The sequence below is a fragment of the Zosterops lateralis genome (genome assembly GCF_965231275.1).
Source record: "Zosterops lateralis genome assembly, chromosome: 20".
Lineage (NCBI taxonomy): Eukaryota > Metazoa > Chordata > Aves > Passeriformes > Zosteropidae > Zosterops > Zosterops lateralis.
In genome coordinates this window covers 2,058,908-2,082,868 of record NC_139780.1, presented here as the reverse complement: position 1 = coordinate 2,082,868, position 23,961 = coordinate 2,058,908, and the positions used below count along the sequence as shown (strand labels likewise).

Here is a 23,961-nt window from a genome sequence, read left to right as displayed (position 1 = left end):
GAAAAACACAGCTTCAATTACCCAAAAAAAAAAAAAAAGGGGGGGGGGGGGGGGTTAAATTTTACATTTTAAATGAAAGCCAGTCATGGAACACCACGGGCATAAAGTTCCCTGAAATCCAGGAGGCAATAATGAGATGAGAGAGGCTTTATTAACACCTTAGTGAGGAGCCTGCAAGGACACCTGTCCAACATTTGCAAAAGGAGAGGAAATTTCAGGCAAATATTAATTATCCCACCTGACCTGCTCTCCTTGAAAAAACAGGAGCGAGATCACTGAAGGAGACTCTCAAGGGCACTGTGTTCCCAGTTGAGGAATTAGATGACAAAAATCTGAGATCCAAAGCCTTTTTCCCAGGAAGAGAAAAGCCTCTCCACCTTCTGGATCTCAGTGCTCGGGGAGGAGCACAGGACAGGAGCAGCACAATTCCCTCACCTTGGAGGTTTTGAGGAAAAGCCTCTTCACCCCTGACTGAGCTGGGACTTTTCTCTTTCTCTTCTCTTCAAACCTGGGGCTGGAGCCAGGCTGGGAGAGCTGGGAATGTTCCCCTGGAGAGGAGAAAGCTCCAGGGAGAGCTCAGAGCCCCTTCCAGGGCTTAAAGCAGCTCCAGGAGAGCTGGAGAGGGACTTTGGTTTGTTTGGTCTCACACTCAGCAGGTGCTGCCTTGCTGGAATAACTTCCAGGTGCTCTCCTATCCCAAGGATTGATATCAAGATTTCACAAGCTTTATCCAAGCTGATAAAACTTTTTATCAGCTGATAAAATCCCAGGGAGAGGCAGTGGATGCTCCAGCAGCAATGCACAGCCCCCTAGGTGTGTCACATCTCTGGAAGGGACATTCTCATCCCCTTATCTCTGCCCCAGTCAAATTCTTTCTCTGCCCACGCTTCAAATTCTTCCACAGAACAACAAAAAATCCTCAGCAGTGGTTTTTAAAGTGCAAATTTGCACCAACAGACCTCAGGAGGCTTGGCCAAGACAATCACCATCATCCCACAGGAGCCAAAAAGGAGGAAGGAGCCAAAGGTTAATGCAAGGTGCTGACCACAGCCCGGGTGTCACAAGTGCAAAGGTGTCACCAGCAGAGTGACACAGCCTGAAAACCCAGAATACCACACATGGAAAAAAGCTAGAAAGTGGCAAAAGAGAATCGAGAAATATTTGATTATATTAAAAAAAAAAAATACACACACACACACACACATATATATATATAAAGCCAGGATATGTTTAAAACTTGGAGCATCTAAAAAACCAACTTCCTTCTGCTCCTCCTGCAAAGAGCCACCCTTGGCCTCTCCCAGCTGATGAATTCCAGAGCAGAGCCCAGAGCTGGCAGCAGGAGCTGTGTCTCAGCAGGTACCAGATGCTACAAATCACAGCCCAGCGAGGCTGGGATGGAGGGGAGGGAAATTCAGAGCCTGAACTCCTCGGGCAGAAGGAATTGGCTCCATGGAGAGGCTGCTGCATCCAACACTTGATTTCTTCTGAGAAGGCCCTGCCTAAATAATTGAAAAAAAATGCAATTTTGTTGTTTGGGCCTCCTGATATTCAAACCTCCACCTTAATTTCATTTGCCTCACCCAAAGCATTTTGTGATGTGATTTAAGGAGGGAGATTTTGATAAAAAACACTCTTATTTCATTTCCAAGCTGTGCTGTTGGCAAAGGCCATGCAAACATCCCTTCACCCCACACCTTTGAATTAGGCTTCTAATTACAGTCACCAGCTCCTTTTTGTCAATCACTCGTGGATTAATCCCATTTCTGCCCCATTTCCGAGTCCAGTGGCAGCAGAAGCAGGTGCTGAACCTGACACTTCTCTCTCCTTATTGTCCTTTCAAATTAAACCTCAGCAGGGCATAAATCCCCCCTTTTTGCCCAAGCAGGTGTGAAATGCTCACCAGACAGAAATAAAGATTCAAAGGCAACAACAGCACCAAAAAAAAGGCCGAATTGCCCCAAACAGGAGGTTCAGCACTGGGAAGAGAGGAGGTTCTCAGGCCATAACAGCTCAAATGTTGTGCTAAAATACTGGATTTATCAGAAAATAAATTTCTGCAAATTTCCTATGTTCCACTGCATTCCAGTCAGCTTTTTAACTGCCACAGTCCAGAGAATTTCAGAAGCTGCAATGGGATCAAACATGAGGAATTCCAGCTTTGAGGCCTGGAAATTCTCTTTGCATTAAAGGCATTTGCTTTTTAAAACAATAATTGCAACAAAACAATGTCATGATGTTATTTCAAGGAAACCACCTCTACTTTATTAAACTGAAAAATACTTTGGATAGCTAGAATTCATTTCCAGTGCTTTGGCTGCATTGGGGGTTTGGGAGTTAAACTCCCAATAATAATCTGAGCTCCTACACACATTAAAGAGTTGGGAAGGATCCCTGAAGGATTTGCTGGAGAAAGAAGAGAGATTTGGGAAGGGCAGGCACCAAATGAAACTTCAGTGATCCAGTGCTGAAACCTCCTCCCCACAGTCCCTAAAACCCATCCCACAGTCCCTAAAGCTCATCCCACAGACCCAGAGAGCTCCAGTCCCAATTTCACCCCAAGGAAGGGGAGCTCAGCCCCATCCCTGGGGCTCCTGCACTGCACCGACACCTGCAGCTGCTTCCACAGCTGGAACAGCTGGACCTGACTGGACCCTCCCCTCTGCACCCCCAGCGTGTCCCCAGCAGGGATTTTGGGGAGCCCTCAGTTGAAAATCCATCCTTGCTGCTACCAGACCTCAGTGGTGCCACCCCAGAGCTGGTTTGTGACAGAAATCTCCTCTTCCTCAGAAAATGGTGGAAATGACAGTGAAGATATGACAATGAAATCATGGAATATATTATTCTGTAGGCAAATGCAGCTTATTTAAGCAAAGCTCTGTGCCTCGGTGAGCAGTGTCCATCTGCAGCAGGACAAATCCTATTTAGCCCTGGAGTCCTTTACACAGAGAAGGATTGTTGGAGTCCAGGGCATCCCTCTGGGGGCCCTGGAAGGTCACAGACCTCAGTGAGAGGTCTGGGACCCGAGAAAAAGGGTCTGGGGTCTGTGCAGGGGGGTTTGCCTGGCACAGAGCCCAGGAGGACACAGGCTTTGATTTTGGTCCATGGGAAAAACTTCCAACAGAGAGAAGAATTGCAAGTCACAAATGTGTGACAGACAGTGGTGGAGTTTATCACCGTGTGGAAGATTTTGTAGTTTTGGGATTTTTAGAGTGTAGATGCAAAGGGACAAAATGGAGATTTTAGGGCGGTGCCCTGAGTTCTTCTCCTTCTCCCTTGGCCTCCATTGTCTGCAGTGACGTGGGCACAGGGGAGTTTCAGTGGATTGGGGCAAAGTAGAAATGACTCTGTTAGTGCAGGTGATAGACATTGGCACAGAATTGTGAATAATAGACACGTAGTTATCTGAATAAAAGCAGAGTGACCTCCCATCACAGGGCAGTCCCATCGTGTCCGAGCTGCTGTGAACACCTTGGCCGGACACAGAGAATTGTAAGATAAGAATTAATAAACAACGCGAGAAACCCAGAAAATCAAGACCTTGAGACTCCTCATCATTCTCGCACAGAGACACAGAGTCAGACTCAAACCCTTCAGAGGTCAAGAGGGAAAATCACTCCCTCGGACCCATTTGAACCACCAGCCTTCTGATTGAATTTGAGGATAATTACAGGGGCACAAAGTATTAACCATATCACAAGAATTCAAAGAATTCCTCATCAGTTCTTTCAATAAAGGCTAAAGAAATCCCCAGCCTCTCTCCAAAGCTCCTGCAGTCCTTCCTCCAAAGCAGTTGTAGAGATGTGGGGGCATCAAGCAGAGAAAGCTAATCAGAACAATTCAAAACAGAAAAGTTAAAAAGAAAAGACCAAGGGAGAAATAAATCAATGCAGACCCGTAGGCTTTTACCAACTGTTCTTTAAGTAAAATTAATTTGTAATGTAATTAAACTTCTCCCCAGAGGGACAGGTATAATTGAATTAGAGGTGCCTGGGTAGAGTTGCAGGGTTTAGCAGATCCTCCCAGGCTTTGCTGTGCTCCTCTCCTGCTGCTGGATTTGCTCACACAAATCCTCCTCAGTCCATTCCTTCCCTGAAACAACATCATGGGGAACTTTGGGTTTCTCTCTGGCTCTGCATCCCCCCAGCCAGGTCCTGCTCCTCTGTAGAGACATTCCCTCATCATGGGCTTCACTTTTAAGCCATTTTTTAAACTCTGTCACTCTCACACTTAAAGGATTTTGCCAACTATTTCCAGGAGCTGTTTTTAAGCTGGTTTTGTGCTTTTTCCTTCTGCCTCTCTCTGCTGGATTTGTGCAGATTTTGGGGCTTTCCAGGAGCATTCCTGGAGGGCTCAGCCCCAGCTGGGCTCCTTCCCAGATGTTTGTGATCCGGGCAGGAGGGAGGGGACACGTCCAGTGTGGCCAAAACAACCAGCAAAGTCTTCGAGGCACCAAAGATTCCCTGCACTCAATATGAAATTAGGGATTTGTAGGAATGTGAGGCTGTGGAAAGTCTGACATCCCCCAGGAAAGGGGCAGAAAGGTTTAGGTCATCCCCAGTGCTCAGCCAGGTGTGAGTGTAGACCCACAGGTCCTTATTTTGGAATTTGGGAGGGTTTGGAGGTATGGGGTGCTTGGAATTGAGGAGGTTGAACTTGATCCATCCCTAATCCCAACTGAGCAGGGAGGTGGCCCCAGGTGACCCTGTCAGGTCCCCTCCCTGCCCCACTCTGGGATTTCTCTGTCAAGTCCCTGTCCCTGTTTCCCTCAGGGCTCACACTGAGAGGCTGCAAAGGCTGGGAGGATGCTGAGGATTCAACCCCCAAAGAAATCCCAATTTTTGGTGACTTTCCATGAAATGTAAGGCACTGGGATCTACACCAAAAATTTTAAATTTTCTGCCCAAGTGCTCCTGGCACTAATTGACATTTCTGGGTGTTATGGCCAAATGCAGAGTTCCTGAAAAATGGATCCATCCTTAATCCCAACCTCTCCCTTATTTTTTTGTCTTCAGCTGGGATGGATTGGGAGCCTCATTTGTGGCCTCTGTGTCAGAAAAGTTTCCCAGCTGGAGGAGAATCTTTAATTCCAAGAGACAGACCCAGCCCTTCCAGCCCTCACTGGAATATTAATGGATTTCTGGCTCATGGATTTCTCCACATCCCCTTGGATAAGTCACTGCATAAGGTGCTCCAAAATCTGAGTTTTGTCAACCTGCAAAACCCTTTTTTTTTTTTTTTTTTTTTTGAGTTGAAAAGCTTCAAGTGTGGGGTTTGCTTCCTAAAGATTTAATCCTAATTCCAGAGGAAATCCTAATCCTCCAAACTTTTAATTACTCTGCCAATCTGGCTTATTATTTCCCCTTGGTAAACTGAGGTAATGGATAAGGAAGAGTGACTTCTCTGTGTGGTCTGTCTCTCTTTTTAGTAGAAATCTTGCCAAAAAAAAAAAATTAAAAAAAGACTTGAAAGAAATTTCTGCCCTTATTATACATCTCTCATTAGAGCTCCATTACCTGGTGGCATTAAATATTTCAACAAATATTAATAAGGAGCTTTTGATGTAAGAGCACTCAGTATTCCTGACCTCTCAGGTCTAGTAAAAAAAAAAAAAAAAAACAACTTCAAAAGTTTGCCTTCCTTGTAATAAGGCAAGACCTGAGGATCTGAGGCAAGAAATATTTAAGTATCTAATTTATAGAGAAATCAAGGCAAATTAGGGAGATAAAGATCTTTAAAGATCTAAGCCAACACTGTTAGACTGTTGGAAATATCTGAGGGTTGTTTTTTTGGGTTTGTTTTTTTTTTTTCCCAGTCTTCTGTTTGCTTTTTTTTTTTTTTTTTTCAGAAGTTTTACTTTAATTTTCATCTGGTCAAGTGCTGAACAATGAATTTGCTCCTGGACATTTTATAGGGTCAGAAATGGCCAAAGGAATGGCTTTGAGGAACAAATCTCATCCCTCCAGAAGGGAAAATTTCCACTATCAGCATGAAGAATTTCTAGGAGTTTTCCAGTTGGAAGAGTCACAACCTCCAAATTTCATTAAAAAAAACAAAAGCTCCATCCCTCACCTTCCACATTTTTATTTTTTTAAACCAAGCTTTGTGACCTCAGGGAGACACCATTTCCTATTCACCAGAGCCATTTAAAAACCCAAAATTCATATTTCACTTCTAAACTCTCTGAGCTAAACCAGGTGACCAAGGAACCAACTGAAATAATTTTTTTTTTTTTTTTTTTTTTTTTTCACAAATACAGGATAATCTTCCCTCTGGGGGTTATTTCTGTCACTAAATGTCACAGGAGGGCACCGTGACACCCATCCCATGTTATCACAAAACCAAAAAAGAGCTGTGAGACCTTTTAAAGGCTCTGTGGGGACTGTGTGAGGGACTTCCTCAATTTACCATCTCATTTCAGAGCAACAAGAGGTTTTGTTGTTTTAGATCATTCATTTTATGCCCGTGGGCACTTTGTTTGTTAAACAAACACTTCTTTCCACTTTCCTCCAAGGAAATTCTTTCCCAGACCAGTTGCGGGAAGGAGCCATTTGGGTTTCCTCCTAAATTTTGGGAAGTTTTCTCCCAAATTTTCCCTAAACCGGGACAATCCAGTACTCACAGAGGGCAGTGGTCAGCTTCTCGGGCTGGTCATAGTGCACCATGGCCACGCAGAGGGTGTTGAGGGCCACCACACAAAGCACCACCCAGTAGAAGCTCTGAGCCTTCACCATGCGGCGGATGAAGAAGCGGAACATCTTCTCCTTCCTCCTGAAGTAGGACGAGCTCTCGTTCTTCCCACTCTTCAAACTGGCACGGGCAAAAGGAGACCCTGGGACAGAAAGAAGAGTCACCACAGCCCATCCAGGCAGGAAAAAAAAAAAAAAGGTTGGAAGGGGTTCTTCAAGCACCCAAAACTCAGCTCAGCGGGAAGCTGGGAATGTTGAGGATGGATTGAGCAAAGGCATCTGGCTTAGAATGAGAAATGAAGGCTGGAGGTTTGAAAACTTCATGGATCAGTGCCCAGCTCCACCCATCTAAACTGGGCTTCCAAAGCTTTGCAGAAATCATGGTGGTTCCAGTTAAACTCAGCACTTTTTCCTGGTTGAAAGAGAGCAGCAGGAACAGGGAATTTCTGGTGTGGATGGGGCACGTCCTCGTGGGGCTGGGTGGGTGCAACAGGAAAGATGCTCCCCTATTTTCCCTGCTCCAATTACTATAGAGTTGAGTGAATTCTCCTCATTTCGCTCTCCAATCTCAGGTATTTCTGCCTCTGTGCATCAGATTTTGGGGGCAGCCACTCATTTGTCTCAATTGTGCCTCTATCAAGCTCCATTTCCACTCCAGGCCAAAACCCTGGCAAAGAGTCAAGTGTTTCAACAATGGGAAGCTGATGGAAGAAACGATCCCTGATGTCAGCTCTGCCCCTGGGGTAGAGGCAGTGCTCAGATGAAAAAGGCAATCTCCAGGCAGTGCTGAGGCAGGAGAAATCAGGAATAAGGGAATAAACACATGGAGCCCTTGGGGCTCCTCTGCAGCATCGCTGGGGAAATGGTGACTGTGCCAGGCTGTGCCTGTGCCTGTGGTTTGTGACAAGGTGTCATTGCTGCCTTTCCCCAGCCTGGGATGGAGCAGGAGGAGCAGGACGTGTCCTCCTCCTGTGCTGGACTCTCCTGGGCTCAGTGACATGAACACAGAGCTCTGCCTTCAGCAGCCAAATCTGGGAGTGGGATTTGGAAAGGGTGGGAATCTCACCCAGCCTCATCCTGCAACACCAACCACAGCAGCCAGAGAAAGGATGAGGCATCCAGATGTGACAGCAGCTGGTTCTCCAAGCCTCACAGCCCCACACAAGTGTGATGTTCCCCCATGGAGAGGGAGCTCTCTGCTCCATTTCACATTTCTGGCCATCCACCAGAGCTCCAAAAGCAGAGCTGGCTTTGGCCAGGCTTTGAACAAACTCCTTGCTGAAAAAAAGAAAATCAGAGTGTTCTTCTGTTGGTTTGAAAATCCTGCCTTTGGCAGTTTGGAAGAGAAGAAATCACAGTGCTCCTCCTCTGCTTTAAGACAAGAAGAAGAGCCACAGGCTGAGATTTGGGCTGCTTCATATCACAGCACTCCTTAGCAGAACAGAGCCCTCGGATATCCAAGCCCCTCTGTTCTCCCAGCCTGGCAAAGGAACAGTGCTGCCCTCTCATCCCTCTCTGCTGATCTTCCAGAAAAGCAAAGCAGTGATATTTAAAATGCTCTGACACAGAAAACATCCCCTTCTCCAGGCTTTGGTGTCTGGGAATCAAGGCAGTGCCCCAGCACAGAGGGTGTGAAGCCAGTGGGAGAGGAAAGAAAAGAATCAAAGCTAAGAACAACTGCAGAGAACCCCCTGGGAAGTGTTTACCACCACAGAGCTTTATTCGGCACTTATAAAGCTCATCAAGGTGCTGGTGTTTGAATAAAAGTGCAGCATTTTCAGCCAATGGCCAGAGAGAGACCTGGCAAAGCCTCCCCCAGCCTGAGCTGCACCTTCACTGGCACTCAGGGATTATTTGTCAGTTCTTCCACGCTCCTTCTGCTCCCATCTGAACACATCACAGAAAACCATCCAAAAAAAAAAAAAAAAACCTTTTCTCCAAAGCAGATCCTCTTTGTGTAATTGCCCACGGGATCTGATTGTTTGTGCTCTGCATTTCAGCCTCGTCACAAGCCTGCACAAGTAGCTGCTCTAATCCATTCCTTCTCTTCTGACTCGTTCCATGAATCAAAATCAAAAGCCACTTTTCCCAAGTGGGTGAAGCACTGGCAGAAGGTGGAAAGCACTGCTGTTATTTTTCCCTGCCATATGCTCCCGAGACAGTTCCCAGCTCTGCCTGGGATTATTCCCGAGCCCAGATGCTCCTCATCCGTTGCCACCTGAAATGCTGAACTCCAAGATCTGTTTTGGCATGGCATTGGCTGCCCAGAGCCTGGAGGGACTTGGATTTGGAGGCAAAGATCTCGTCATTATTGCAACCGTGAGCAAATATCCCAAAAAAAAAAAAAAAAAAAAAAAAAAAAAAAAGACCATTCCTTGTTATCCATGCAGGGATCCGAGGGGAAAAAAAAAACCCAACAACGAACCAAACCAAAAATGCACACAGGCTGCTGCATTTTTGCCCTTTTTTTCAGCATGAAACCTCTCCTGGAAGTGGCAGCACAAGCCCTGCAGCCCAGGGGACTGGGGGCAGCCCAGTGCTGGTGTCAGGAACATGCCAAAGCCACTCTCATTTCCTGCAACCGTGTCTTCCTTTAAAGGGATGGGGGGAAAATAAATAATTCCAGCAGCGTCTGCGACCCCTGAACACATCAGTGCCAACTTTCCAAAGGGCAACTGAGGCACTCATGCCGTGCAGGCAGCCACGGATTCTCAAATGTGCTGCTTGTGCTGCTCCTCCTGTGCAATCCAGGCTTTGCTGCTTCGTGGGGACTGGGCTGCCAAGACATTTCTTTGGAAGATAATGAGAACATCTGCTGCTCCAGCAGCAAAACAGACTCCAACGACAGGCACGGGGAGAAGCAGAGCACCCCCACTGCAGAGCAGCAGGAGAGAACTCAACCATGGTGAGGGGGGTTTGGCTCCAGCAGCTCCCTGAGGTGGGGGCTGAGTGCCCAGAGCCTCCCCAGCTGGGAGAGGAATCAGCTCTGGGAGGTGCAGAAGGTGCAGCACCTCCTCAGCCTGAGGAGCCCAAATTAACCCCACAGCAATGCCCCACAGGGCAGGACACCCTGCTCAGCACTGGATCTCCAAGATCTGGCTTTAAAACTGCTTTGAGATCTTCCTCTAAGACAAGAATGAGAGAATTGAAGTCACTGCCCACCCATCAGTGGACAACGGGGACTGTGGCCCCCTCCAGCAGTGTTGTCTAGCACATTTGGGGTTCAGTAGCATGAATGAGCAGGTTCCAAGCAGAATCCTGGGATGGGCAGCCCAGCAGGGATTGTCCCCAGCCCAGCAGGGATTGTCCCCAGCCCAGCAGGGATTGTCCCCAGGCCTTGCAGGGCTCTCCCAAGGGTGCAGCATGCAAGAGCTGAGGCAGGCAGCACAGGGATGGGGGTGAAGCCACGGAGCTTTTTGCTTTGGGCAGTCGAGTGCTGCTGCAGCAGCAGTGGAAATTCATTCTCCTTGAGGAAACTGCAGCTCCTGGAGGCAAGGAGGAGCTCCAGAGGAGGAAACATGGCATGGACAGGTTCAGGTGGAGATCGAAACCTCGGGGGATGCGAAGCCAGTACTCACCAACGGAGCAAATGTCTGTGAAATGGTCCTCACCTTCTTCTGCATGAATCAGGTCATTTTTGCTCTTCTTTATTGCGGCTCTTTTCAACACTGCGTGCAAATTAAAGAGAAAATACCCCTGTGAGGATGCAGAGTGGATTCTCTCTCCCCCTCCCTTCACTCTCTCCAGGACCAGCATTTCCTTCCCAGTGCCAGCTCAAAGCTCTCCCACCAGGCTACCCTGGAGCAAACCGGACAACCCACAACCTCGCAGGGCCAGGGAGCTTCACTTCTTTCAGCTCCTGAAGGTTTGCCAGGCACAGCTGTGTGCAAGTTCCACTTCATGCAGCAGACTCAGGAGGGTGGTGAGGGGGGTCCCTGCAGCTGCTGGGCCCTTTCAGCACAGCTCCAAGGCTGGGCAGGGACACTGGAGCTTCCTGAGCCCCTCCAGGGCTGGGAGATGAGCGCTGCCACCCCTGGAACCGTCAGAGCTGCTGGCAGTGAGGAAATCAGCGTTTACCAGAGCTCGGGTTATCACCCAGCCCTGCCTCGAGGAGCAGAAGGGATGCTCACACATCAGTGAGCAGCCTCTGAGCAGCACCCACTGTGCCATCCCTGCCCTCTGGGGATGTGGGGAATTCTTTGAAAACACTTTTTTATTTTATTTATTTTTTTTATTCTCCTCCAAAAGCAGCTTTTAGTGGGGAGGGCAACCATCACTACATTTACTCCGAGAGGGAATGAGAGCTCTGCACTGTCCACCCAGAGCACGGCAGGGCGAGGCAGGAGCACTTTGGGGACAGCTCCTCCCAGGAGAACCACCTACCTGTGGAACCTTGAGAAGTGGCAGAAAGGGAAAACAAATCACGTTGGTACAAGTTTGGTTGACAGCTTCGAGACAAACAGTAACCAAAGCAGCACTTTCTAGCAGCAGTAAGACACCCCACGGTGTGGTGATACAGACTGGTCCGTGGGCACACACAGCAAAGCCACTCACGCTGCAGAGACTGCCCCGGGGAGGCTCCTCCACAACATCCCCGCACCCTACAGGACTGCCCTGCCCTGGCACAGACCTGGATGCGTTTTCTGATCCTAAAGGTGGTGCTTCAGTCACTTCAAGGGAGCACCCAAGGGCTGGGAGAGGAGAGGATGCTCTGAACCTGCCATCTGGATCTGTTGTTTTGTAGAGAACCCTCTGTGCTCTTTGCTGTCCCACCCAGCTCTAGGCTGAATCCTCAATCCCAGCAATTCCAGCTTTGGGGTCTCTCAGGCTTTTGTCTGTCCCAGCACACTCCAGCATGTCCAGGGCCATCCTCAGCACCGGGATGAAAATTTCCCAACACTCCCTGGCGTGAATTGAGCAGCTTTTTCTCTTCTCCCCCAGAAAATTCCTCCGTGTGTTTGGCAGTGAGGTTGTGCATCTCCTCTGGATGCCACATCCCTCTGTTTTGGGAGACTCAAAATTTGCCACCACAGACGTGGGCTGCTCCACTGCTCCAAAAGGCTGGGAACATTCTCAAGCTCCTTTGTCTTTAGGCTCAGAGGAGCCTGAGCAACCCCACCAGTTGCTCCAAAAGGCTGGGAACAATCTCAGGCTCCTTTGTCTTTAGGCTCAGAGGAGCCTGAGTTGCTCCAAAAGGTTGGAAACAATCTTGGGCTCCTTTGGCTTTAAGCTCAGAGGAGCCTGAGCATCCACACCAGTTGCTCCAAAAGGCTGGGAACAATCTCAGGCTCCTTTGGCTTTAGGCTCAGAGCAGCCTGAGCATCTCGAGTTCCTCACAGCACTCAACCTCTCCTCCTGCTCCTCCAGGACACAAATTCCAGCTGAAGCCCTGACAAGCCCTGGCTGCACCCAGCTCGGGACAGGCTTTTTTTTTTCCCCCAGCTCACACACACCCCCGGGCACACACACCTCACTCAGCCCTGACCTGCAGCCCCAGCTCTTCCAGCCCCAAACCTTCCCCCGGGCCCAGATCACCAGGCCTGGACCACTCAACAGAGTGGCACAACTCGAAGCCAGGTTAAAACAACAACCACCTGGATATTTTCAGCGGTGACCTGGGCACCGGGGAGGCTGTGGAGGGAAGGAAGCTGCCCCTGTGTGCCCCTGGTGATTTGCAATCCACTCACTGTTGTAGCTGCTGCCGCTGCCAGTCTCTGCCGGCGCCGTGCCTTGAGGAATCGGCCCTTCCGAGGCGGCCCTCCCTGACAGTGAATGGGAAGGAGAAAAAAAAAGAGGAGCAGGGGGAAAAGGGAAGGGGAAGGGGAAAGGAGGAAGACATGGGAGGACGAAAGATGGTCAGAAAAGGGAGAGGGAAGAAGCTTTAACTGAGCTTTGAGCGGCTGGCGCCATCCTAAAGGGCTGTGTGGGGGCTGAGGCCCAGGGGGAGCATCCCCGCGGCCTCGCTGCTTGCACGTCGGAAGGAAGGATCACCACACCCTGTTATGTCTTACTGCTTTTACAGCTAACAGGGGGCTCAGTCCCTTGGCCGAATCCATCCGGAGCCCTGCCTTCCTTCTCTCGGTCAGCGCTTTTTTATTATTATTATTATTATTATTATTTTCGCTCTTCTCTCCGTCCTCTTTGCGGCCTCTACAACCCCGCGCTCACAACACCTCGGCCGCCCTCGGCAGGGCCTGGGCACCGACCCCGAGGGCACGTCCCCATCCCGGGCCGCTCTGGGGTGTCCCATATCTGCTCCTCGGCCACCTGCAGCCTGCGGGAGCCCCGGGAGAGAAAGGGGCTCTCTGAGGCTGGGTCTGTGCCGGGGGCATGCGGGAGCGGCCTCCTGGCTCGGGAGGAGAAGGTGACAGCGGTGACTCCCATGGCACAGGAGGAGAATGGCCAGCAAAGACACCTACCGTCCAAAGGGGACTTCTCTTCGGCGTTCTTGTCCTCCTCGGCCAGCATGACCTCCTCTGGGGAAGGAAGAGTGGACAGGGTTAGGATCGGGTTCCTCCCGGCCGTGCTGTGACATGGGCTGGTGGGGCAGTGGTGTCTGTCCTGGTGGCACCCAGCCCTCCTAGTGACACCCAGTCTGTCCCAGTGCCACCCAGCCTGTCACAGTGCCACCCAGCCTGTTCTGGGGCCACCCAGCCCTCCTAGTGCCACTCAGCCTGTCCTGGTGCCACTCAGCCCTTCTAGTGCAACCTAGCCTGTTCTAGTGGCCCCCAGCTTTCCTAGTGCCACTCAGGCTGTCCCAGTGCCACCCAGACTGTCCTAGTGGCACTCAGCCTGTCTCAGTGCCACTCAGCCCATCCCGGTGACACTCAGCCCAACCCAGTGACACCCAGCCTGTCCCAGTGCCACTCAGCCCATCCTGGTGACACCCAGCCTGTCTCAGTGTCATCCAGCCTCTCCCAGTGGCACACAGCCCACCCAGTGCCACTCAGCCCACCCCTGACAGAGTCTGCAGAGTTATTCCTGGCTCAGGGATGTGTGTCTCAGCCCGTGTCCCTCTCGCACAGGAGGAAGATTCCAAACAAATCCCTTCCCCTGTGACATTCCTGTCACAAACACCCCCTGGGCTCTCCACCCAGCTCTCCTAATCCCCAAGGACTTTCCTCCAGACCAGGCAGGACCACGCGTCCCCACAAGCCCCAGGAAGGTCCCTCATGGCCATCCACACTGGAGACAGTTTGGGGAAGGTGCTCCACATCCATCACTGCTCTTTTGTCTCCAAAACACCAGGATTCAGCCATGGGGATCAGAGGGTGAGAGCAGCAGGGCCACATGGCAGGAGACTCATTGTCACCACGGAGCCACCACATCCAATCTTTGCCCAAATAAAACCCACAGCAAGTTTTCCTTGGGGGAGCTCTGTGATTGCACCACCACCCTTCCACTCCTCTGCAACTCATCTCCAAAATACAACCTTGCACTGTCCTAAATTAAAAAAAATAAATTAAAAAAAAAATCAGGAAACACTACAAACCAACCTCCCCAAATGGAATAATCTTTATCTGTGTGAAAGACAACCTGTGATGGTTTTGGTTTCTTTTCTCCCTCTCTCTGCCAAGGTCAGGATGAATGACATGGGAAATAAGAGATTGAGTTTGGACTTGGTTGTTTGTAATATCTTATCTATTTACAGACTCATGAGCCATGAGCTTAACTAGCAAGGCAGAAAAACGAGGTAAAAATGGAGAGCTTTTCACTCTTTCCAAGGTTATTTAAGAGATAATCTCCTAATAACGAGATGACACCTGTATTATTTATACTTTCGACTCAATAATGACCACCCAAGGCCTGCAATGTGGACCTTCCTCACCCAATTACAGAAAACCACCTAAACCCATGAAGAAGAAGGAAGAAGAAGGTGGAGAAGGAGGAAGAAGGGGAAGAAGGAGGAAGAAGAAGGTGAAGAAGGTGAAGAAGAAGATGAAGAAGGAGGAAGAAGAAGGTGAAGAAGGAGGAAGATGGAGGAAGAAGAAGGCGAAGAAGAAGGACTTAGACAACACCCAAAATCCTCCATCTTGATTCACACACATTACAATGTACTAAAATCCCCAAATCCAGTTTTTTTAGAATTCCAGCAACAACCCAATTTCCTGAAGTTTCCCAGGGCATAAAGGACAACCCAAAGCAAACAAAACATGGAGTTGGCAGCTGGAAAACACTTCCACACACTTTTTCCTGTTCTTATAAATGGTGAATTCACACGCCTGTGATTCCATCAGTGTGATTTGGGCTCTAAAACATCTGACACTGTGTTCCCACCAAATTTTGGCTTTAAAGTCCATTTAAACCAGTCTTAGATGGAAAGAGCAACTTCAGAAAAATAAATACAAACAAACCAGAGGCCAGACATCAAAGTGTGGAGCTGAGAGCTGTCTGGGAGGATACCAGAGGGATCAGCCTTATATAAGCCTCTATAAGCCACACAAGCCTTATATAATCTCTTTATTAATCATCTGGGAGAGAGAGCCGACGATATTTTAATAAGACAGCAAAGTGAGAAGGCTGAAAAGTAATACCAAGGAGTGAGGAAAGCTGGAAACCTCAGCAGAGGGGGAAGGAAATACAAAAGTGCACAGGAATGCAGCAGAGATGTGAAAGAAAGGAGAGATGAGAGGGTTAAAAAGGTCAGATGAGCTCAAAGCTGCACTTTAAGAGGTATAAAGTCCTTCCAAAAACTCACAAGTTGTGCCTGCAGTTCCCACCTGCAATTCAGGTGGTTTTCAAGTTTCCTTAAGACAGGTCAGAAGAGTGAAATGTGATTTTTTTAGACAGTGCAAGAGGCTTCTCTGAGCAACCAGCACCTCAGACTAAAAGGTTCTTCTGAAATCCTCCCCAGGGAAAGCTGTAGTGTTGTCTGGGGGGTAAAATATGGGAGCAATGAAATGGCAATTCCCAGTCTGACTGCCCTGAAACACAAGGCAGGGGTGGGACAGGCAGGGAGACCCTTCCCAAAGGCTGCTGCAGGGGTGGAATGAGATGGATTTAAGGTCCCTTCCAACCTGTAACATTCCATAATCCATAATTCCCACCTCCCTGCCCTGGAGCTGTCACCCAGACCTGTGTCCAGCTTTCCACCCCAAAGCAGTCTGGATTCTGTGATAATTCAAATTACAAACATTGATGAGAAACATTAAAGACAGTTTAGAATGGTCAGTGAACAATAACCATGATGTTAAATTGGAATTGTTGTTGGCTGAGGGGAAGCAGGGACAGATAAAGGAATTATTTCAGTCACTCACACTCCCCGTGGGTCTAAAACAACTCTTGAGGTAAAAACCTGAGCATTACAAAGGACAAGGGCACCTCCCGTCCAGCTCCAGAAACTGCACAGAATATGTGAAAAATTACAGAGCAAAAACCATCTCTAAGGATTAAGACATCATTTCATGAAGCCCTGGAATGCAGCTTTCCCCTTTTCCTGCCTTGCATCAAAAATAAACGAGGGGAAAAAAAAACAAAACAAATTAACCAAATGCTCAGGGAGGATTTTAGAAATATTGGAAACCTGGTGAGGCTTCCAGGGGAAGAGATGGGACTGGGCTGATTGGTTCTGGGGGCTCTAGAGCTGGAAAAAAATAAGATGAAGCAAGGTAGAGGGAGATTAGAGAAAGACAAGTAATTAAAAGAACTCCTGAATTATTCTTCTTGCTGCAGAAAGGATTTAAAGTGAGGGCAGGACACAGCTCAGTGGGGTTGGTTTATTTTTTAAAATCAAACTGAGCTGTTAACACGTCGCACTCTTTGCTCCAAGAGCCAACGAGGTCAAGACTGGCAGAAGGATTTAAAAGCAATTAGATATTCCCAGGAATAATGACCAAACCCTCCCGAGCTCCATTGGAGCAGAATCCCAGGAGATTTTTCTCTTCCTTTATGCAAACACCTCCTGCCTGGAGCTGCTGAGAGGGATTTCTGTCCATTCCTGTGTGTCCTCCCTGGCTGGATCCTGGACAAGGAATTCCAGATCATTTCAGAGCTGGGAAATCCCCAGGCGACAGCACAGCCGAAATTTCCAGTGCCTCAGTCCTGGACTCTCTGCTTTGTAGGGTTGGTTTATTTTTTTAAATCAAACTGAGCTGTTAACATGTCACACTCTGCTCCAAGAGCCAACGAGGCCAAGGCTGGCACAAGGATTTAAAAGCAATTAGATATTCCCAGGAATAATGACCAAACCCTCCAGAGCTCCATTGGAGCAGAATCCCAGGAGATTTTTCTCTTCCTTTATGCAAACACCTCCTGCCTGGGGCTGCTGAGAGGGATTTCTGTCCACCCCTGTGTGCCCTCCCTGGCTGGATCCTGGACAACGAATTCCAGATCATTTCAGAGCTGAGAAATCCCCAGGCGACAGCACAGCCCCAATTTCCAGTGCTCCAGTCCTGGAATTCTCTGCTCTGTAAGGTTGGTTTATTTTTTAAAATCAAACTGAGCTGTTAACACGTCGCACTCTTTGCTCCAAGAGCCAACAAGGCCAAGACTGGCAGAAGGATTTAAAAACAATTAGATATTCCCAGGAATAATGACCAAACCCTCCAGAGCTCCACTAGAGCAGAATCCCAGGAGCTTTTGCTCTTCCCTTTATGCAAACACCTCCTGCCTGGGGCTGCTGGGAGGGATTTCTGTCCACTCCTGTGTGTCCTCCCTGGCTGGATCCTGGACAAGGAATTCCAGATCATTTCGGAGCTGGGAAATCCCCAGGCGACAGCACAGCCCCAGTTTCCAGTGCCTCAGTCCTGGATTCTCTGCTCTGCTTTGCCTTTCACGCCACATTTTTATTCAAAGATTTTATTAACGCCACTAAGCTGATTTTAATTACTGTTATTATTCAGCTGCACTAGGAGGCTCTTTTATATTCCCATTGTATTCTCAACAATGCCTTTGCAGGGTATTTTTAACATTCCCTGATTCAGCTCTTTTCCATGCACTTCCCCTGTTCCACAAAACCTTCTGGATCGTGTGTTATTAGGCTAAAAAATGTGCATTTTTTTCCAGTAGTTTTTCTCGAGATTGGTGTGGCATTTATTCAGCCCTGGTAAGAAAGAAATGGAAGAGCCAGGAATTCCCACAGGGGTGAGAATTGGAGCAGAGGTTGACTGGACATTTTATAATTTCTCCATCCCAAGTTGAGCTGGTGATGGGCAGAGTGACACAAAGCCACCCTCGACCCTGCAGGGGAATTCTCAGCTCTGTTTTATTGATGGAGATCAGGATTTAGAGACCAAAAATCACCCCAGAGCCTTAAAAGCAAGACAGGATGAGAAAGGAAGAAGCCCAGAGAACCACTGGGCAAGCCAGGAATTAATCAGAGTTTGAGGCTGCACAAAAGCTGTAAACTAATGAGAAGACAGGCTCTAAATGGAAAAGGAATTCTTTATTTTCTGATTCCTCCAGAAGCACAGAATGAAGAGTGGCTGCTGAACAGCCACAGTGAATAGAAGTCTGACAACACAAGTGGCCCTCAATTGCCACCCTGTGCAGTGCTACAAGGAGTAATGGCTTTAAAGCACCACATAAACTGCTGATATTTCTATTTTACATTTCAGCTGTAAAGAGCAGAGATGAAGCTGATCTGTCTAAAATGGCACCCAGGAATCCATTTGAGAAACCAGCACTTCTTTTCCTCCCCCATCGTTGTTTTAAAAGGCCTTTTCACTTGGCTCAGGAGTTGAAAATCAAGTGAGGAGGAAATTACCCCCCCCCATTTTCCTGGTGCTGCATGAAAGAATTGACTGTGGTTGTGTCAATATATAAATATCAGCTCCTCCATAAGGCAGGGAGGTTATTGGCAATCGTTTCAGTCTGATAAAAATGTTATTTTCTGTTAAATTAATGTGTCTGGGCTCTGGTTAAAGTTGCAGTAAAGAGCAATGTTCAGTTCCAATGGTTGCAAAGAGATGGTAATGTGGGCTGGGGGGAGCTCTGTGCAAGTGATAAAAAACTGATAAAAAAAAGCTGACTAAAAAAAAAACACCACTGGGGTGGGTTTTACCAGCACAGAAAGAAAGACTGATCAACCAGCTGGGGCAGGGAGTGAATAACACGGGAATTATTGGTACAGTTCTCTGTGAGTGTTTTTAGCCCCACAAAGGTGTATCAAGCTCTGAGGGATGTCAGCAGCCTCTCAAAAATGGCTTTTAAAAAATAGTGATATTGCTGATCAGAGAGGTTTTGAAAAAACAAAAAAGGTTTTGATTAAAGAAGAAAATTAACGAACTATACAGAACAAAAGTTCAGCACAGGGAGGTCCCTAAGACACCCCAAAAAGCCCAGGAGAATCTCTGTGCTCTCTCTTAAGTATTCAACAATTTAGGAGGGGTTTTGGCTTGCTACCCAATAGAAAATAGCTCAATTTTTTGAGGAACAGCTAAAAAATCCAACAGGTGCTTTGGTCCTGACACTGGGCCAGTTGTGAAAGGAGCACGGAAGTTTCTGGTTCTTCTTCCTTAAAAGTTCAGGGGTGAGACATAAACTCTTTTCCTAAACTCTTTTGCTTAAACCCTTTTCCTTATCTGGGAGCCCCTGCTGCGGTGTGAGGGTGCAGTGTATCCACACTCCATCACTTTTTATATTATCCTGTTCTAGGACAATGCTTTGATCTCAGCAATCACGTTTGCTCAGCTCCTTCAGTTTTGCTCAAACCGAACAAGATCCTTTTGCAAAGACTTTGGTGAAAATGCTCTTTACCCCTGGTTTGTGCCTGAGGTGTTTTGGTTTTCTGAAATTCTTTTCTCAAGGAATTTTCTGTAAACAGGAAAAGTGTTTTTGTAACTGTAAACTTCGTTTACATTCCTTTCCCTAGGAGGGGCTTGTTCTTGATGTCCCTCTGCTCTGACCAATGTGAATGAAGAGGTTTTGCCTTTGTTTCACCAATTAAATTGGTCTGTGTAGAATAGTATAAAAGACAGACACATCCCAAAAATAAAGGAATCATTTTCAGCCTGCTGAAATTGAAGTCTTTGCATCATTGTGATGTAAAACAGCATCAACGCTCAGGGAGAATTCCAACAACACCAACGAGAGTAGGCTTTGCCACACCAAGGACTAAATCTGGAGCCCATCACCAGCCCTCACTGGCCCCAACACACACCCAAACCAGCCCAGGAGCTCCCTCCTCACCTGCTTTGAAGATCCACTCCAGGTACCCGTTGAGCTCCCGCTCGATCTGCTGCTGCCTGCGGAGCTTGAGGAACGCCCGGCGGTTCTCCACCCGCTCCCGCTCCTTGGCAAATTCACTGCGGGCACAGAGGAGAGGGAAAACACATCACAGGCAAGCCAGGGCAGGCACACAGCCCCACCTCAGCTGGAGCAACGTGTCTGAATAACTCAGGCCATCCCCTGTACCAGCCAAAGTGTTTGTAGATAAGAAGAAATCTGTGGTCTTGTTTTTAGAGTTCTCAGGGATTTGTCAAAGCTACAGGAACAATGACAGGTCTGAAAATAACGAGCAAGAGGCTGAGAAAGTGTCTAAAAGCAATGCAAAACTCAGATAAAGACACACAGCGTGGTGATGGACACTTGACCAGTTGGGTGCCCTGAAGGGTGTGTGCCTGTGTCCTGGGTTGCAGCGTAGGATGTACACAAAGTATTTATTCTATCACCATCTTCATGAGCTGTTGAAACCAGGTGGGGCAGTGTTTTCCCAAGCCCCTGCCTCTTCTGCTCATGACCTTTGGGGTGTCTTCTGCTAATGGCCCATTAACGCCTGGCCTGTGAGTCACAGGGAACTCCCTCCAGGAGCTCTCTCTGTTTAATGGGCCATCAAGGAGCCACTGCACGACTCCTCATCCCATTGGGAGATGCTCAGGGGGAGGAGCCAAGCATTCCCACCTGGAGAGAATCTGGGATTTGGGACAGGACAAGCAGCCCTGAGCCACTGGATTCCCAGAGGAGCAGAGCTCCCAGACCTTTCTGTGGGATCACTGCTTCAGGAAGAGCCCCTCACCTGGACTGCTCCCACCACCCTGCTCAGGGTGTGTTCTGGCTCTGGCAGTGCTCTTTTGTATTATTGCATTTATTTTATTTTATTTTACTTTTTTTTTCCTTTCTTCTTATTAAATTGTATTTCTGACTCGGAGCCTCTCACTCGTTTTGTTTTCAAACCACACCAAGGAGGAATGAGGTCACACAGCACGAGGTGACAACGTGTCTGGCATTTCCCAGACGTGGCATTAGGGGCTGGCGTCAGCACAGACTCCCCAGAGGAAGAGACAACAGCAGTGGGAAGTTTCCTGGAGGTTCCTCCTGGGCAGGAAGGACAGCAGAGCAGCCGTGGCACTGCTCCCTCACCCCTCAGGAACAACACAAGGAGGGCTCTCCTTGCAGAGCTTTTCATCTTCTGCCAGACCCTGTCTGGCCTGAGGACAGTAAAAGTTCCCCAGGACTCGTCCCTTTTATCACAACTTTATATTGCAGCACCACAAAACAGAAAGGACCCACAAGGATCAGAGTGCAAAATCTCAAGTGGAAAGTCTTTAAAAGTGTAAGAAAATGAAGGGGAAAGTGCTGGAAGTTGCAAACCCTCAGCAGTTTCTGTACAGCCAAACACAGATCCCCCAAAGCACCAGGGAGGGACATTGTGGCATTAAACCTGTGCCCTCCTGCTCCCTGGAACTGGCAGCTTCGGCCGCCACAGAATCTCAGAATTGTTTGTGTTGGGAGAGAGACCTCAAAGCTCATCCAGTCCCACCCCTGCCATGGCAGGGACACCTCCCACTGTCCCAGGCTGCTCCAAGCCCCAATGTCCAGCCTGGCCTTGGGCACTGCCAGGGATCCAGGGGCAGCCACAGCTGCTCTGGGCACCCTGTGCTGGGGCCTGCCCACCCTGCCAGGGAACAATTCCTGCCCAAAATCCCATCCAGCCCTGCCCTTTGGCAGTGGGAAGCCATTCCCTGTGTCCTGTCCCTCCAGGCTGCTGTAAATATTCTCTCTCCATCTTTCCTGTCAGCCCCTTCAGGCCACCCTGAGCTCACCCCAAAGCTTCTCCTCTCCAGGTGAACACTCCCAGCTCTCCCAGCCTTTCCTCCCAGCAGAGCTGCTCCATCCCTCTGATCCCCCTGGGGCCTCCTCTGGGTCTCTCCAGCAGCTCCAGGTCCTTGCTGTGCTGGGCCCAGGGCTGGGGCAGCTCTGCAGGTGGGCTCTGAGCTGAGCACAGGGGCACAGGGGCACAATCCCCTCCCCTGCTGCCCAGGCTGGGGCTCAGCCCAGGGCAGGGGGCTCAGGGCTGGGGCAGGTCCAGCTCTCACCCCCAGCACCCCCAGGCCCCTCTCCCAGGGCTGCTCCCTGTGCTCAGCCCAGCCTGGATTGATCCTGGGGCTTCTCCTGACCCAGGGGCAGCTCCAGCAGATGAAACCTCCTTCCTGTGGGCTGGAGTTTGTCCACATCCAGTCCAGGCACTGCTGTGGAAGTTGGGATTGTAACTTCCAAGGGAAGGAAATTTTTTGGCCTTCTGCCTTTAAATCCCTCCTGAATGCTCCAGAGCTGCTGCACAATCAGGTTCAAATCTGGAGGGTCTTGGTTTGGGATCTTCCTGGTGAAAGGAGCTCCACTTGGTTCTTTCTCATTTCAGGAGATGGGAGAGAGGTTTGGTGAAGCTGGGACTCGTTAAAAAGAGGGTTTTCTATATGAAATGTAATAATAAATGATGTGTGTCTCTTCCACTACATCCATCATCATTCAGGAACTGAAATATTCCCCATTTGCTGCAACTGGAAAACTCCCAGAATTTCCCTTTGAGAGCTCTTCAACAAATTTCAGACCACATTCAAAGAAAGGGGGGGAGAAATTATATCAAAATGCCATATTTCATCTAAAAATATTTCAACTGAAGTTTCCCTGCCAGCTCCAAATGAAAACACAGAGAGCCCCATGGGAAGGGCTGGGAGCAGTAAATAGGTTTTCTCTTTTATTCAGCATAATTCCCATTTATGCCATTGACTTGCAAAAATCACCAGAAAGGAAAAACCTGAGCAGAAATTTGCTGCTTCTTGCCCAGGATTTTTTTTTTCCACTCTTTGGCCAGTCCTGGAATGTGTTTTTTGTGAGGATGGAGAGGTCTTGGCACAGAGAAGTTGGATGTCCAAGGCCAGGCTGGATGGGGTTTGGAGTTTGGGATGGTGGAAGGTGTCCCTGCCCACGCTGTGGCTCATTCCACAGGGACAGCAGGAGCAGACAGGATTCCAAGGCAGTGCATCCATCATGGGAACCACCTCCAGCCAGGCTCCATGTGTCACATCCTTCTCCTCCAGAGTGGCCTGTGCTTAATGTCACCAGGAAATGGATGGTTGTGGCTTTCCACCTCAGTGGGTGAGGAGTGAAATCAATCTGGGGGTGAAGGATGGACTGAAACAGCCACTCCAGGGCAATTCCAGAGCCCCCTGAGCCACACAGGAGACAGAGGCAGCTCCTCAATAACCACCGGGGTCAGCAAACACAATAAACTAATGAAATTCTCACAACTGGCCTTAAATTAAAAATACTGTCGCAACAAAAAGGGAGGAAAAAAAAAATCAATAAATCACAATTTCCATGCTCTGAGTGTGTGATTAACTCTCTGTGTGACAGCAGAGAGCTGGGATGGAGCATCCCGAATTCTCCTCCTGCTTTCGCTTTGGTGACACAAACCCAGGGCAGTGACAGTGCAAGGCTGATCACACCCTCAGAGCTCTGCAGTTGAGATTTGCTGCTCAAAAATCAGCCAGAAACTCTTCCCACTCCCAGGGAAGAGCAGAGAGAGATGAGCCAGCACCGCTAATAGTGCTGGTGATTAGCGACTCCTAATTACAGCACAGGTAATTAGCTCCTCATTGAGAAGGATCCCACCACAATCTCAGACTTTACACAGGATGTGGAGAAGTGTCATTGAGAAAGCAGCAGATCTTGGGAGGACTCTGCCAGCCACTCCTGGAAAGCAGCTGAGAGGAGCTTTTGGGATTTCGAGTCTTCAAATTAGCATTAAAAAAAAAAAAATAAATCCAATGAGTTTTAGGATTGGCTTGGTGAGTTAGAAACACACTGTTAGGAGTTAGAAACTTGGTTCAGGGAAGAAAAATCTGAATAAATCCAGGAATTAATAGAAAAGCAGTGTAATTTCCAGCTGCCTGGACGTGACCTGGAGCTGGGAAGATGCAAACCCAAGAGGACAGATCTTAGCTGGGACTTTGCACCCACAAGGGCTGCAAACAGAATGACAGGAGAGCAGGAAAAACATGGATTTCTTCCCTTTAACATCAGATCTTTACCACAGCAAGGATCAGGAGAAGTT

At 48.6% G+C, this 23,961-nt stretch overlaps 1 protein-coding gene across 1 annotated transcript in view; it reads right to left on the bottom strand.

Annotated features, from left to right (window-relative positions):
• The window catches only part of CACNA1B (calcium voltage-gated channel subunit alpha1 B), a 283,808-nt gene that overhangs the window by 111,215 nt on the left and 148,632 nt on the right, over positions 1–23,961 (bottom strand). The window contains exons 8-12 of the mRNA XM_083875784.1: positions 19,818–19,933; positions 13,109–13,165; positions 12,377–12,451; positions 10,268–10,357; positions 6,623–6,832 (exon numbers count right to left, since the gene is read on the bottom strand). Coding sequence (XP_083731910.1) covers positions 6,623–6,832; positions 10,268–10,357; positions 12,377–12,451; positions 13,109–13,165; positions 19,818–19,933 — 548 coding nt within the window. The remainder of the gene's footprint in view (positions 1–6,622; positions 6,833–10,267; positions 10,358–12,376; positions 12,452–13,108; positions 13,166–19,817; positions 19,934–23,961) is intronic.